At 45.1% G+C, this 15,864-nt stretch overlaps 1 protein-coding gene across 1 annotated transcript in view; it reads right to left on the bottom strand.

The window, feature by feature from the left end:
• The window catches only part of LOC103624076 (CBP80/20-dependent translation initiation factor), a gene marked incomplete at its 5' end in the record, with an annotated part of 87,361 nt that extends 79,012 nt beyond the window's left edge, over positions 1-8,349 (bottom strand). Inside the window, 2 exons of the mRNA XM_008643267.2 lie at positions 5,678-5,977; positions 7,908-8,349. Coding sequence (XP_008641489.2) covers positions 5,678-5,977; positions 7,908-8,349 — 742 coding nt within the window. The remainder of the gene's footprint in view (positions 1-5,677; positions 5,978-7,907) is intronic.
• Positions 8,350-15,864: the final 7,515 nt, after the last annotated feature.

Below are 15,864 nucleotides of genomic sequence, written 5' to 3'. Positions count from 1 at the left end.
GCCTGACAGCCGAGAAGGCTGGCACTGGGTTTGTGATTGCTGTTACTGCCATAGTTGTTGTTGTTTTGTTTGACTGGTTATATACATATATATATAGAGTAAAGAACTGTTATTCCTATTTCCCACATCTTTGCCTAAAGGCCCTTGATTTCAAAATATAATAACTTGGAGGGAAAAGGGGTTATATCTGCCACTTCAAGGGGGTCTTCTGCCTTCCTTAGCAGACACCTGTCTTTCAAAACCGAAACATCATGGTACTCATTGCTCACTTCTTGTAAATATGAACTGGAGGTCCCTTCAAGGGGATCAGAAGTAACATCAGCCCTTCTGTTCTGTCTGAGGACTTGCCCACAGGAAACTGGAGCAGCATTTATCCTTGAGGGGTTTCCTGCAGTGTTTGTTTTCCCTTTCAATCACGTCCCTGTTCTGCTCGGGCAGAGGTGGGTTTTCCATCCCACTTCATGTCTTCTCCATGGTCATGCAGGTAAAACTGCAGGGTACCTCATGGTGCGGACCGTCTCCCTTGAGCAGGGAGGCACTTTTTCCTAATAGCTGAGATTCTGGTCCGTAGTGGCAGGGCATGGGACATTTCCTCTTTCAATTGCTTGAGGTCCTCTTTAAATTGCTGGTGGTCCTTGGACAGTCTTTCTACAGCTGCGGCACAGGTTGATAGGATGTCCTTCCTATAGCTGGGGTTGGGTAGTCACCTGAAGCACTGTTTGTTCTCCTTTCATTGACATAAATGCCAATGAATTGGCTTATGGCAATGACGTGCTACATGCAAACTTCTGCCACATGGATTGTGTACACTGGACTTCATCTGGATCTATAGAGTGATGCCTTAAAGAACCTAGAAATGAAACAACACACTTTCGAGATAATATTAGTATAGGAGGTAATATAAAGGCTGGTCTTTATTGGAGGCCTCCAGGGGCAGATATGGAAAATGCCTAAATGCCCATTCCTGCACAGGGTGAATACAGTTTTGTAAGTTTAGCAAATTAGCATAACTGACAAAAATCCACAATTAGAGACATAAGTGGTGAGGTAATTCCTCCTGGTTCAACCCCTTTTTAAATCCTCTCCCCTCAGACAGAAACTAAACTTTGTTTATGAAAATGTGTATTGAAGAGTTGGTTTTAACCTTGGTTCCCAGGAAGAACCAAGATAGGATAGGGGCCTTGGGTCTCCTGCTTGGAGTCTGGAATGTGTTTTGTCTTTCTGCTTATCAAGGTAGGGGAAAGTACTGGGGCTAGCTAGGAACTATATAACTACACAACAATAGAGCCAGAATATATGTGTAAAGAATTTAGAGAATATATAAAAGCAAAAATCATTCTGGCAACAAGAGGACTGGTCGTTATTTGAATCCTCATAAAGTACCTCCAGCACAGCTAATTCTGTCAGGTGCTGGATACCTTTCTGCATGTTGTTCCACTTGCCTGGGTACAATGGTAGATCATCCTTGAAAGGATAACTTTCCCTCATGCTTGACAGGAATCACCTTCAGAGGCTGAGAGTTTCTGTTCTCTTCCCAATCCCCTTGTCAATGCCCACATACCGGGACAGGGATCCCAGCTGCTTGGCTTCACTACCCTCTAATTTCCAATCGTGGACCTACTTCCTCTTCACCTCTCACTAAGAAAACTGATTTGGTCTTGGATTTCTGTGGTAGCCTGTTAACCCCCTGATTCTGTGATGCCATGTTCCCCCTGTTCCCTGCCCTAGCCTTGGCCACTCCCTCGGTTTCTCCCTATTGGCTCCTGTACCCCAACCCCGCCCAACCCCGCCCAGGGACCACCCCTGGGCCCCTGACAAAACCACCCCACACCCAGCCCACGTTGTCCCTCTACCTCTGAACATCGTTGGTACAAGATGTGTCTAAAGCCATCTCAAACCCTCATGAGAGACCCTTCTCTACCTTCTTTCCCATCCACTGCGTTGTAACGCTGCTGGCTGCCGGAGCCAGATCGCGGGGCTGTCCGAAATGGACTCTGGGATGCGACTAGTTGCACGGCCCTAGGTAACTCCCACTGTGCTCACAGGGAGCTGCAGCCTGCTAGGCAGTTAAGCGGTTACAACAGATTTCTTCTTCTGTATAAGGGCAACTGCTACCGGCATGGGTTGTTCCTTTGGTTCAGCTGCAGTTTGAGTGGCCATTGTGCCTGTTGGTCTGCTTTCCTCCTCCTCCTCCTTCCCCTGAGGGTGCTGTCTAGTGTCAAACCTCGTCCAGTAAAGAGTAGCCTGGGCCAAACACATTGCAATAACTTTGTGCCTCTCTGGAACTGCCACAGCACTTTCCTTGCAAATATTCTGTCACTTTATCAGGGTCCTGTAGTTGTTCAGGGGTGGACTTCCAAACCATTGGAGCAGAGAATTTTTCCAAAAACTGGCCCATATTCTCCCACATTCCATGCCACTCATGACTGTCCACCCTTGGCACAGATCTTTGAGTGACCTTCCTAGAAATTTCTTTTGTAACTCTAAACATGGTGTTGACTGTACTGAGGAGACCTGGCAGACTGAGCAACAAGAACATGCTTTCCTTAACATCCAAAGAGAATTCAAAATTCTCAAAAGCTGTTGTAACAGGCCTGAAGGAGGAAAAGGGGGTGAAAAGCTGGGGAAAATCATCTTCCCTTGTTCTCCCTACAGACTGGGTACAATTATTAATGAATTTCCCAGAGGTAGTACAGGGAAGGGCAGGAGAGCAACACTGAATACATATCCCAAATGACCCTCATTGCCCTTGATGTTATCATGTCATAAGCTAATATCACACAGTACAGCAACAAAGCAATTCTGATCACTCTTCCTGCTCAGAAAAAGATCATAATGAGGAGCCACATGTTGCATATACAGGAGTATACACAGTGTTAGGTACCACAACCATGTGAACAGACCAAGCAACATTGTGACCATCGGTTCTGTACCTAATACAACAAATGCTTAGATCCAATTTGGTTCCAACCCACTCTGGGCAAATCTGTTGTCATCTCAACCCTTCGAGCCCCATATTAGCCACTAAATAAGGCTGTCATGGTTTAGGAATGGTATTGCCCAATTTAGTGTTCCCACTGAAACACTCCAAACCAGCACCACTCACTCACTCCCTCCTCTCTCTCCCCATATGGCAGGCTGGAGAGGAGGATTGGAGGCACAAAAGGTAAAGATCACGAGTTAAGAACAATATATTACAAACAGCAATGAAGTAAGAAACAAATGGTAACAACATTAATAACAGAGTGTACAAGACAGGTGAACGATTCACCCACAAGTGCTCACCATGTTGAACCCAGCTCTACCCTGACCATTCACTCTGACACCGGCCCAACTGGAAGGGACCCATCCCTGTTCACTCCATGTGTATGACATGAGGTGGTATAGAATAACCTCAGGGTTCTAGACATGCTCCTCCTGTCTACCGCAAAAATTAACCCTGTCCTGGCCGGAACCAGGACAGGACATCATGCTGTCATCATGCCGTGTCCAGCTACATGTTCCTGATAAGCACTTTGAGACTCTCTGTAGATATGAGATATATTATTTATCCTACATTCATGCTATGAAGAGCTGAATATGAAACCATTTATTATTGCACACAATGCTGCAGTATAAGTCAGTCTATTGGGTCTGGTGGTAGGGGTGGAAATGCTGGGGCAAGAGAAGAAAGTAAGTTTGAAGAGTCCTTCATAACCCACTGTCCTCAATTTTTGGATAACACCCTGCTTCTCCCTGGCCATTGCTCCTGGAATTTATTTTGGATTTCTTAGCATCACTCAGACAAATGGGAGAAGACATAAGAGTTACTTGGCATGGGAAGAGAGAGATGCATGGAAGGTTTAGAACTCCCTCCAGCCCCTTGCTGTTAAATCTGAAACTAATGAGGACCACAATTTTTCTCCTCCTGCTGTACAATTGCTTTGGAAATAAATCAATCAGGAAAAAATCCAGTTCAGGTACAGGCAATGGGCAAATATGTGTGCTGCCCAAAGGCTTTGCAGGGGACAGTGGAGAAGGAGCAAGCAGAGGAAGAGATGCTGAGTTTGATACGCACCCAGAGCAGCAAGAGAAGCAAAACCAATCAGTGACTTTCCAGAATTATGTTTGGTTATGCTAAATATTGATTTTCATTATTTTATTTTGCTTCTTCTTTCCTGCTTGCTGTGTTGCCCAAAAGCCAACTTAAGGTACAGGCAGCCAGGCACAGCAACCAAGGGATATCACAGACAAATGAAATGAGAGCTTAATATGCCCCACAGATGGCATGGGTGCATGAGGGAATAGTCAAATGGAAACACATATTAAATTAAGGATAGAAATTCATGGTTTCAACTCTACATGTCCTGTCTTCATAGAGGCAGAAAGATGGAGGCCCATGTGACACCCTCCCCAGAAAGCAAACTGTGGCACTACAGTAAAGCATGCTTCCCCCAGCAGATTGTGGGCAGCTGAGGACAGTCCTGTTTCCCCATCATCCACCATTGTCATAGAATCACCTAGGCTGGAAAAGACCTCCAAGATAATCAAGTTCAACTGTTAAGCTCATGGACCAGTTATCAGAGCCTGTCTTGGGGTGACCTTATGATGTGTATCCCATATCGCTGCCTATGCCCAGAAATTAATTTCTGTGCCTTTCTATGCCTCTAAACTGAGCCTGAGAGGGGGAAGGAAAAAAAAACTGAGCAAAACTTTTTCAAGCAGTTCGCAGCTTGTTCAAGGTCACACACAGATAGCAATTTGTTTCCCAGCTGCAGCAGGGGAGGGAGGAAGCACCCGACTGGCTGCCCCGGGACAGTTTTTTTTTTGGCCAGTTTATCAGGAGGACTTTCTACCGAGCACAGAGGGCCTGGCCCTGAGCCAAGCCCCAGCTCCGAGGAGACCGAAGGGAGGATTCTAACATTTTCCCAGGTTTTTCCCCCACAGCGAAAGATTTTATTATTTAGCATTACTTTCCTTTCCCGTGTGTTTGTTAAATAAATAGTTTTATCTCCTTCACTTTCCTTTGAGGAAAATTTATTTTTCCCAAACCTGGTGGGGGAGGGGTGGTTGTGCCTTCTCTCAGAGGATATATTTCTAAATTTGGCCAAACCGGAACAGAGCAACTACTTTTTTCCCCCCCCCCCCTGTTTTATTGTCAGTGATGATTTTGGAGTAAGCAGTCAACCAATGCTGCATACACCAATAAACAAGTCACCCAAAATAATTAGCAAATACACAAATTATTTCAGTCTGTGTTGCAATCAGAAACCAGGACCAAGCCCTTCAACCAAGCGATGAAACCAATAGCCTACTCAGGGAACATGACTTAACTTGGTATCTCTGGTGCTGAAATAGACCCTCCACTGTAAGACCCTCTGAGTTCTCTTCATGACATGGGGATGCTGCCACAAGCAGCCCACTAGTTTCACAGATAGGCCCTGGAGTGAGATACTGTAATTACATGTACAGCTCATGAAATGGGAATGAAGAGCAACTTGACAATGCACTCAGTGCCATGTTATCTATGGTAACCATTAAAGATGTGCACAGACAAAATTGCAGGTACACTTCTGTTCTCCTCTCATCAACTGAGTTCAAAAGGAATTTGATAGCAACTCAGCTCCCGTCCAAATGCATGCTAAGACCAGGCAGGGTGATGCTGCAGTTATCTAACCAACTAATTTTATCTCATTACCTGCAACATGTTGAGGAGTAGACTCCGGAATTTGGTTCCTTCCACCATGAAGAGGGCCATTTTGTCACAGAGCTTGGCTGCTGTGGAAGCAAAGCTGCGGTCTGTCACTGCTTTCTGGTAGATGGTCTTGACTATCTCCCCCAGCATTTCCTCAGAGTTGGTAGAGTTCTGGGCCTCCTCCATGAATGTGGTGAGCTTGGAGTCAACGTCACTGCTGTTGTTCCTCATGCTATTGAGAATTTCAATTAATTTGTCCATTTTATTCTTTTCAGGATTGGTGGTTTCCACCATGACTTTGTCCTGGTCCGTGGAAAGGGAAAGACAAGGCATCTGTTACACAAGGAAAAAACAGACATATCAGCCCTTGTCCTTCCACAAACAGAAAAGGGGGAAGGGGATTGGAGAAACATAGACATAGAAAAAACAAAACATCTTTTAGCAACACAATGGTATAATCTCAGCATTGAAAACCACAAGTGAATGAATCCTGTCCCAGAAATGCTCTTTGTCCATTTCCCACAGCACTCAATCCCAAAGTCTTCCCCCTCAGCTCAGGAAGAAGATTTCCTCAAGGGTCCTGAGCCAGGATGTCAAAGTCTGACTACCCCTGACTTTCTTTGGCATCTTGGACTGGTTTCTGTGTGTGTCTGCCACATGGTGATAATGGATTTTTTTTTTTTTTGTCTCTATTTTGAAAGTGCACCAATGTTTGCAAAATGCTCAGATAAGAATCCTATGAAAATGTCTACTTTTTAATATACTCATGAGGGGAAAAGGAGGGGCAGACACTGACCTCTTCTGTGTGGTGAGCAGTGACAGGACCCGAGGGAATGGCCTGAAGTTGTGTCAGGGGAGGTTTAGGCTGGATATTAGAAAAAGGTTCTTCACCCAGAGGGTGGTTGGGCACTGGAACAGGCTCCCCAGGGAATGGTCACAGCATCAAGCCTGACAGAGTTCAAGAAGCATTTGGACGCTACTCTCAGGCACATGGTGCGACTCTTGGGGTGTCCTGTGCAGGGCCAGGAGTTGGACTCAATGATCTGTGTGGGACCTTCCAAGTCAACATATTCTGTGATTCTGTGATATATTTAATGATTTAAATTGAGATTAAAGATGTCACATGATCCCAGCATTTGAAAAACTCTTAAAACATGCTATATAATACAAAACTGCAACAATTTTTTGGACAACTCCAATGCCAAACAGCAGTTGGAATTGTCCAAAACTCCCTTCAGGAGGCCAGTTGTGTTGACAATACCCACCCACCCCCTAAGATTGGGTACTTATGTGATGTGTTTCTTATAAGACTATAAATTCACAGGGAGAGCATTAATCATCTGAAAGTCTCTACTATACTCCTATTGCTTTAAAAAACATAAAAATAACTAACAAAATCTCTTCCTCCCCCTCATGCCACATACATAAATAGTAAATGCTCATGCATTCAAAGGTATACATTTCCAACATGCACTCCCATGGAGTTGTATATGTTCAGGTTATTTTTGCTACTTATTTTGGAAATCTCATTGGAGATACCCTTACAGATTCATTTTCTAGTCTGACAAAAGAATCTCAAGAGAAAGAATCTGAGTTTCACAGGGGGAAAATGGAAATATCATCTCCAAATTCTTCAGAAATCTGATGCTGAATATTGTTTCAAAAAAGTATTTCTCCTCTGTCACTTGCATGCAATAGTTTAGCTATTGTTAGGTTGTTGGAAGGAAGTGGGAAAGATAAGGTCATTTCAATTAATTGCTGAGATAAATGGATATCAATATTGAAGTAGCTGACTACAGCTATTCAGCACTCAAAAGTCAAAGCTTGGGATTTAGCTCTGTAATTGTAGAGAGACAAATTGCCTTTTTTAGACCTCTTTGCAAAGTCGATGAGCTCTGCAGACTGGAAGGGAGTCAGTTGGAAGGTGCACCCACATCATAGCTCATGTGTGAACCAGCTTTCCCCAAGGGTATGCAGGAAAAGAGTTCCCAGTCTTTGAAGAACTCAAGCTGGTAGCAACCTCAACCAAGAAGTCAAGCTCCAAGACTTAATTGTGTCAATAAAAGGCCTCCTGAAGAAGCATGAAGACACTTTGAGAGAAGTGTTGACACTGGGAGATTAAGATGCATTGATGGAAAGGTTTCTTGAGCCCACCCCACCCTTTGTATGGAAAATGACCAACAGCCAGGCTCTTGTAAAAAGGGAAATTCAACATTTCCCTAAGAAATAATACCTTTTCTTTTAGTCTCCTTCGCAGCCTGTCTTTGGAAGACTGAAGCAAACTGATCTTGGGTGTTTCCCCAATGCGTTCATGAATGCTGTCTTTCTGCTTGGTCTCTGACTCTTGGATGTACTGCTGAGACTGCTTCTCCATAGCCTCCAGGCCTCGGTGCATCTCCAAGGGAATGTGAACTGCACAGATGGAGGTGTCCTCGATTTTCAAGTTCTCAGTCTCTTTGGTGTTTCTGTGTGTTTCTTTGTCATTGGGCAAGTGTTTCTGGTTGTGGTGCCATCTCCGGTTCTGACTGTAGCCATGGTGGCCTGTCCTGCCTGAGGAGTGAGGGGCCTGGCCTCCTTGGTAGAGTTTCTGGTGGTCCCTGTTGTGTTTGGTGCCACCTTGCTGATGATCTGCATGCTGCTGAGACTTGTTCCCACCAGGAAGTCTCTGCTGTCGCCTAGAAAGTCAAAGAAGGTCATTAGTTCAACCTTTTCTGCATGGTCCTTTTTGGTCAACACATCTGTCCCACCAAACAGACTGGCCCTTGGTGGGTGGGCTCTGTGGGTCTCCCTACTACAAGAGGGGACTCAATTTCTTGACATCTAACAATCTCGCACATCTAAATCTCTTTCAGAAAGAGGGATATTTCAGCTGAAAGTTTTCATGAACAGTTAGATATATTACTTTGGTTACCAGGAAAATCTCTCCCAGCTTTCTGTGTTTTCTGTGTTGCTTCCATACTGAACCAGGGAATATCTGGTTAGTCCCAGCTGAGCAAAGGGAAGTCAGGCAGGCAAGAAATATCAGGAGATATTTTTTTCTGAAGACCTAAGGACCTCCTGATACACCTGGCCTACAGCATTGTTTGCTCCTCTTGACTGCCATCTCTGCTGTACTAACATGGCATACTGCTGCATGGGTTTGCAGTGAACAATTTAAAGTGTATCAGGAATTTCTAAGTGGAAAAAAATAAGCTAAAAAGTAAATTGCCAAGTAAACAAGGTGCCCACACTAAATGGTTTTGTTTGGCTTTTTGTAGTGGGTTGACCCTGGCTGGATGCCAGCCACCTACCAAAGCCTCTCTATCACTCCCCTCCACAACTGGACAGGGGAGAGAAAATAAAACAAAGGGTTCATGAGTTGAGATAAGGACTGGGAGACATCACTCAGCAAATACCGTAATGGGCAAAACAAGCTCAAATTAAAAATATTAATTGAATTTATTACCAACAAAATCAGAGCAGGATAATGAGAAGTAAAATAAGACCTTAAAAGAACACCTTTCCCCCCCCCCTCCCCCCTTCCCAGCTCTACCTCCACCCTCAGCAGTGTAGGGAGACAGGGAATGGGGGTTATGGTCAGTTCATCATGTGTCATTTCTCTCGCTGCTCAGAGAAAGGAGTCCTTCTCCTGCTCCAACATGGGATCTCTCCCACTGGAGATAGTTCTCCATGAACTTCTCCAATGTGAGTCCATCCCATGGGAAACAGTTCTTCACAAACTGCTGCCATGTGGGTCACTCTTCCACAGGGTGCAGTCCTTCAAGGACAGGCTGCTCCAGCATGGGGTCGTCTCTCCCAGCATGGGCTTTCTATGGGGTCACAATCTTCTTTGAGGCCTCCACCTGCTCCAGTGTGGGTCTCCTCCACAGACTGCAGGTGGATATCTGCATCCCCATGGTGCTCCATGGGCTGCAGGGGGTCAGCTGCTTCACCATGGTCTTCACCATGGGCTGCAGAGGAATCTTGGCTCTGGTGCCTGGAGCACCTCCTCCCCCTCCTTCTCCCCTGACTTTGGTGTCTGCAGAGTTGGTCCTCTCACATGTTCTCACCCTGCTCTTCTCTGGTCACAATTGCAACTGAGCCATAACTTTTTTCTTCTTCTTCTTAAATATGTTATCACAGAGGTGTTGCCACCATTTCTATTTGGCCCAGTCTTGACCAGCAGCACATACATCTTTGGAGATACCATTCCCCTGCTACCAAAGCTTGGCCATGCAAACCCAATACACCTTTCTTTATGCATGTCCTTCATCATTGCTACACCAGGACAGGACACATGCATGGATGAAGAAGCTGAGGATCATGCTTGGCTCTGGCAGCATGGGGAGCCAGGACCATTGTCTCCAGATAGGCTATATGCATACAGCTCCAAACAGATAACATGGAAATTCAACAGCCACAGAGAGGAGGAACTGCCTGCAAATGGTTGGCTCAAGAGACTACAGTGACTCAGAAGGGGCAAGCAAGCCCCTGTGTGCTGGCTAGAACCAGTAGCTGAGATGATAACTCCCCCCAAAAAAACCAGTCAAATGGAAAAAACCACTTTGGCAGCCTCAGACATTTCATATTTCCACATAGGCTGCAGCATGGCTGTCTCGAGCAGAGAAGACAGAAACAGAATGCCATCATCAAGGATGCAACTAAGAAGGAAATTGTCCTGGAATGGTGTACTTTCACCCAAGACAGTGCAGGGCTAGCCCTAAGCAGGGCAGCACCTCCCTGCCTTTCCAATGCCTCTTTAATGCTCAGTCTTGACTCTGAGAGCACGGGGGATGCTTTAATGCTCAGTCAGATGAAGGAATTTGCCATTCACAAAGACATTTCAATGGTCAGCAGCTAAACAGTTTCCAACCCTGCCTGCCAAAGCCATCTGCCCATGGAATCTGTATTCCTTGGCATCCCCAGGAGTTAAAACCTATATTTGAGGCCAACTGGCTCATAACCATAGAGTGAGGGTTCGTGATTGGCAAACATGGGAGGAAGAGGCTTCGTGGTAGTGGCAGTAGAAGGAATTTGTCTTAAGTCTCAAATCACCACATTCAGTTTTCTGAGATATTCAACATGGGTTTTTTGTTTGGGTTGTTTTTGGGGTTTTTTGCAAGCTGAATGGCAGGGAAGTAAAAAAAAAAAGAAAAAAAAGGAAAAAAAGAGGGGGAGAAGCTTTCCTGTTTGCTGGAGCTTACAAGCAGTTTATGAGTACAGATTCTCCACATCAAGTTTTCCTGGCATTTCTTTGTTTCCTCTCAGTAACACAATCACATAAACAGCTTTGTAAAGAGCAGCACTTATTAAAAGGGGAATATCAAAATAAAAGTTAATTAAAACCCTTATCCAGTACCAGGCCCTCACATGCTTAAGCATGCAAGTTGTGCTTTCTGTGGCTTTGCTCTTCTCTCAAACATCTGTTTGGGTACACTTGCAGCCTTGGGTCATAAACCAGACAGACTTCTACTTTATTTAAATGGAAATTATTGCACGGAAATTATTGCACAGAAATTATAAAAGTTTCACACAGCTTTAATTTCAGCAGAGGTAAGGGAAAATGCCTGGAAATGAGCTGGAAACCAAACTGCTCTGAATTCCTGCAAGAAATGCATGTGGGGAAAGTTTTTTCCTAAAGACATAATGATATTATAATCCAAACTGTTTCTGTTTAATGGTTGTGAAAGAAAAAAATGTTTTAAAAAAACCAACCCAGTTAAGTCAATGTGGAATACGCAAGATTGTTCTATTTGGGGCTTTTACATTAGATGGGGAGAGGACTGGCAGCTCCATCCCTGTATGGGACAGCTAAAAGGTGATATCCCCATGGCAAGGGGCAGAGCAAACACAGACTGAAGCTCTGCAGTCACTGACCACAGGACACAAAACACTAGAGTTAAAGAAGTTAAGGAAAAAAGATTGCAAGAAAGAAAAGGCAAAGGAGGTAGAATGGTAAACAAGGATCAACGTCTGTGACTTGGCAGCAGTCAGGGGTCTAGACAATTATCCAGCATTCAAGCAAAGACTTGTTGTGTGCTTTTATCTTCCCAACACTCCAGCAAAGAAGAAAAGCCAAGAAGAAATAGGATCTGCAGGGAAGAAGAGCCAAAGCAGGAAGAATGGGACCCAGATCTTGAAACTTTTTTGAATGCACAGCATTGCAAAGCCTGGGAGGTTGGGATGACCCGTCCTTGCTCTTAGGTGTGACCAAGATGCTGGGCACATAGAGAGCCCCAGGAAGGGACAAATTGGTGTAGCAGGGCATCTTGCCCCCCACAAGAACTTATCTGTTGTTTGTTAACCGATCAGATAACTCAAACAGGACAAGCTGTCTTATAGTGAGTTATTTTGGTGCCATGGAGTTAACACTGGTCTGGCATCTCCTAGCTGCCAATAAACATCTTACAGTTGAAGTGATATCTGGAAAGATAAGCTGGATTTCTAACAGACACCTCACTTTACGACTATAAAAGCAACACCAAACTTTCACAAAGCAGAAATTTTCTATGCATTTCCCTGGAAATGTATGGAGTTTCTCCCATGAGTAGGGAAGCCTGCTTTGCAGTTGCTGACCTGGAGGTTAAGTGAAAGGAATCTGTGTACATCATCATAATTTCTGTGGTAAGTTACATTTAACTCCTAATCAATACTATTTGTTTTGCTAGCTTTAATATAGGTACCTTGATATCATGCACTGTTTTATGTTATGCTGTAATCTACTAGTAGTTCTTTTTAGTTTTATACTGTGTAGTAACTCTAAGATCTTTTGTCTGTTTAATAAATAATTCATTTTTATAAATAGACATGATCTGCCATTACTAGAACTTGTGGGCCAGAATGATTCGTTAAATTTAAACTGTTGCCAAAATTTGAAGCCAAGGCAGGGCTTGTCTGAAGCTCCCACTCGTCCCGTGACAGTTGGGGACCAGGGCACCCCACAACATGCGTGGGTTGAGTTGATGGTAACAACCTCATGCTTGTTCAAGGGCAGGAATGTAGGTGCACAGATGGCAGCTTGGGGTGACATGCCAAGCTTAGGAAACCAGACCATGTAGGAACCTAGAGGCACTTTCCAACCCAGGCTTTTAGGTTGTGATGCTGAAGGGAGGAACAGCTGAAGCTTGAATCACACAGCAACATCTGCAAGAAAAGCAAGAATTCACCCCATAAAAAATGCTGCAGTTACTGGGAAATCCTTCTTCTGTCCCTCTCTGCTCATCCTTTGGTGTAAGGACACAGTGCCTTGTGGGGAACCCTACTTCAGCTACAAGAAAAAGTATCTAGACAGCACAGTAGTCTCTAACATCTTGACTCCATTTAATATTAATTAACTATTTTCACTTCAAAGGCCAAATTCCAATTCAGCTCAAAACTTCCCCTGACTTCAGTGGGACCAGGGATTTGGCCATTGGTCACTGTGGAAACTAGAGACATTCAGAGTCACAGAAAAACTGCAGAAGTATTAAAAACCAAGGGGAGACAGTCAGGGTTACCAAACTGGAAATAGGATGGTATTGTTTATGCTATCATTTCTCCACCAATTTTTAAATTTAATTAAGTAAATGAGATACCTTTCAACAGAATTTATATCTGACAAATGTCTACTCTGTCAGAGGAGCTTATGCAAACAAATCTAAGGCTTCAGCTGTCTTAGTGATTACCAGTCTATATGCTCAGAAATATGGGATTCCTGCAAGTTTTTTACTACATCATTTCCTCCCAAGGAAAGGGGCTGGAAGGCACAGGGCTGGGGAAAATAACTCCAGACACATGGACAACTGTGGTCTAAAACAGTTGGTCTGTTCCATCAGCCCTGCTCATAGCCCCCTGTGCTAGCTTAAAAGTAAAGTGGCAGGAGAAATGAACCTCACTCAATTACCTCAAGAAAGATTACAGGTCAGTTACAATCTACTAAAGAGATTACAATGAATACAATGATACAGAGAAAACTGGTAGAGTAAACCTGGCACCCTGTTGGTCAGAGTGATGGTTGCAGTCTTGTCGAAGTAATGGTCACAGTCCTGTTGAAGTTCTGGTCCTGCTCTGGATCCAGAGTGGTACCAGAAGTCCCACAACCCAAAGATATGCTCAGGTTCAGGTGGGGAATGCTCAGTACCTCCCCCAGGGTGGGGAGTTGCACAATGGAATGATGTAATACTGTGAGTCATGGGATATTTTGGGAGTCTGATGGGTTAAGTCATTGCAGGAGGACTGCTCGCTGCAGCACTGTGCCTCCAACCTCTTCCTCCTTCACCCAGCAGGAGAGCCACACCTTCTTCCAGTGCCAGCTCTCGCTGCCACTTCCCTTCACGCGATATCTTCAATCCTACACCACAAGGGCAAGAAAGACTGCCTGGGCAGTGCCCCCACCCCGCGGCTGTGAAATCTTAAAGATACAATGACATTTTCGTTGCATTGCGGTCTTGGCACAGCAAGCCTCCCTGCTTTTTGCTGCTTCCCTGCCATTTGGGAGTCCAGAGCTGATGCGTGGGATGTCATCTGAGGCCAGGGCCACCCCTCCCTGTTCCCTTTCTGTGCAGTAGCTCGACATCGCAACCAAGCCCTGCCCACCTCCCCTGCAGGTTGCCATAGGTGGTGCCAAGGACCAATCGCCATTTGAGTGAGACCCTGAGGGAGTCGTCCCTTTCCTCCCACTCTCTCTCTGAGCCGCCATTGACTGCCTGGAGAGGTTCCGGGCTCGCATTGGAGCATCCCCTGAAGCTGCGGGAGAGTCACTGCAGCCTCTCTGCCTTGCCTGAGCCACCAGCGCCCTCTGCCGGTTATAGTCATAACTACACCAAAGGGGAAACTGCTTAAAGGGTGGGGAATTTGTTATTGTTTCTTTTTGTTGTTTGTTCTGTCTTGTTACATATATATATATATATATTCTAGTAAAGAACTGTTATTCCTTTTCCCATATTTTTGCCTGGAAGCCCCATAATTTCAAAGTTATAATGATTTGGAGGGAGGGGGTCATCTTTCCTTGGCAGACATCTGCCTTTTAAACGAAGACAGACATTGAATCCATTATGGCTCATTAGCAGAGATGATCCCTCAGGCTGGGTGTGAATGTGCTGGTGCTTCCCAGAGGGGAGTTATCACAGCTGAGTCATTTGTGTGAAGAAAAAAAACCCACTAGCCTACCTCACAGGGTTTGCCTCTTTTCCTTATCTCATTTAACACCCAGCTTGTAGCCTGAGGTGTCAGGTGTGCACTGGGCAGCTACTGCAAACAATCCATCATTAACAGTTTATCAGGAATGATGTAGAGGGGGTAGAATACATAGTTTGGTTATGCCCACATAGTCCTAAACTGGTGCCCTACTCCTGTAACTAGGACACCCCTCAAGGGAGACAAGTCCTCTGAGAACCCCCACCATTTGTCTGGCATGTGGAGAGCTTGAGGACAATGTGGGGTTACATTCTTCTGGTGGTTATATGCAGATTTGGTTAGGCAATTCTTAAAATTACTGAGAGGTAAGGAGCTACATTAGAGTACAAGTCTGATGAGGAGCAGCTGAGGGAGCTGGGGGTGTTCAGCCTGGAGAAAAGGAGGCTCAAGGGAGACCTCACTCTCTACAACTACCTAAAAGGAGGTTGTAATCAGGTGGGGCTCTGTCTCTTCTCCCAAGTTGCAATAGAACAAGAGGAAATGGCCTCAAGTTGAGTCAGGTAAGGCTTAGATTTGAAATTAGGGAAAATGTCTTCCCCAAAAGGGCTGTCAAGCATTGGAACAGGCTGCCCAGGGCATGGGTGGAGTCACCATCCCTGGAGGGATTTAAAAGATGTGTAGATGCAGCACTTCGGGACATGGTTTAGCAGTGGGCTTGGCAGTGCTGGGTTAACGGTTGGACTCAGTGATCTTAAAGGTGTTTTCCAACCTACATGATTCTATAATTCTATACATCCCCAATGACACTTGAGACTTTTACCTCATGATGCAGAGCATCCCGTATGGCCAAACAGACTGAGATCCTGTGCATGTGCTCAGGGACTGGGTGCTCTGGACATGCTGGTTCTTGCCTTTGAAGAACCTTCCTGGACACCACTCTTGCCCTCAATCCCAAGCAACTCTCCCATGGGACAAAACTCTCCCAGACATGCTACATTCCTTGCAGTGAAGGGATTCTGGTTTTGTCCTGTTTTTTTGCAGAGCCCGTGTGGCAGGGCATATCACCCCTCTCCCCACCACAGGTGGTGGTTGCTGCC

Source organism: Corvus brachyrhynchos, unplaced genomic scaffold (assembly GCF_000691975.1).
Source record: "Corvus brachyrhynchos isolate BGI_N302 unplaced genomic scaffold, ASM69197v1 scaffold521, whole genome shotgun sequence".
Classification (NCBI taxonomy): domain Eukaryota; kingdom Metazoa; phylum Chordata; class Aves; order Passeriformes; family Corvidae; genus Corvus; species Corvus brachyrhynchos.
The sequence above is the reverse complement of the archived record's forward strand: the minus strand, read 5'-3'. Positions and strand labels throughout refer to the sequence as shown.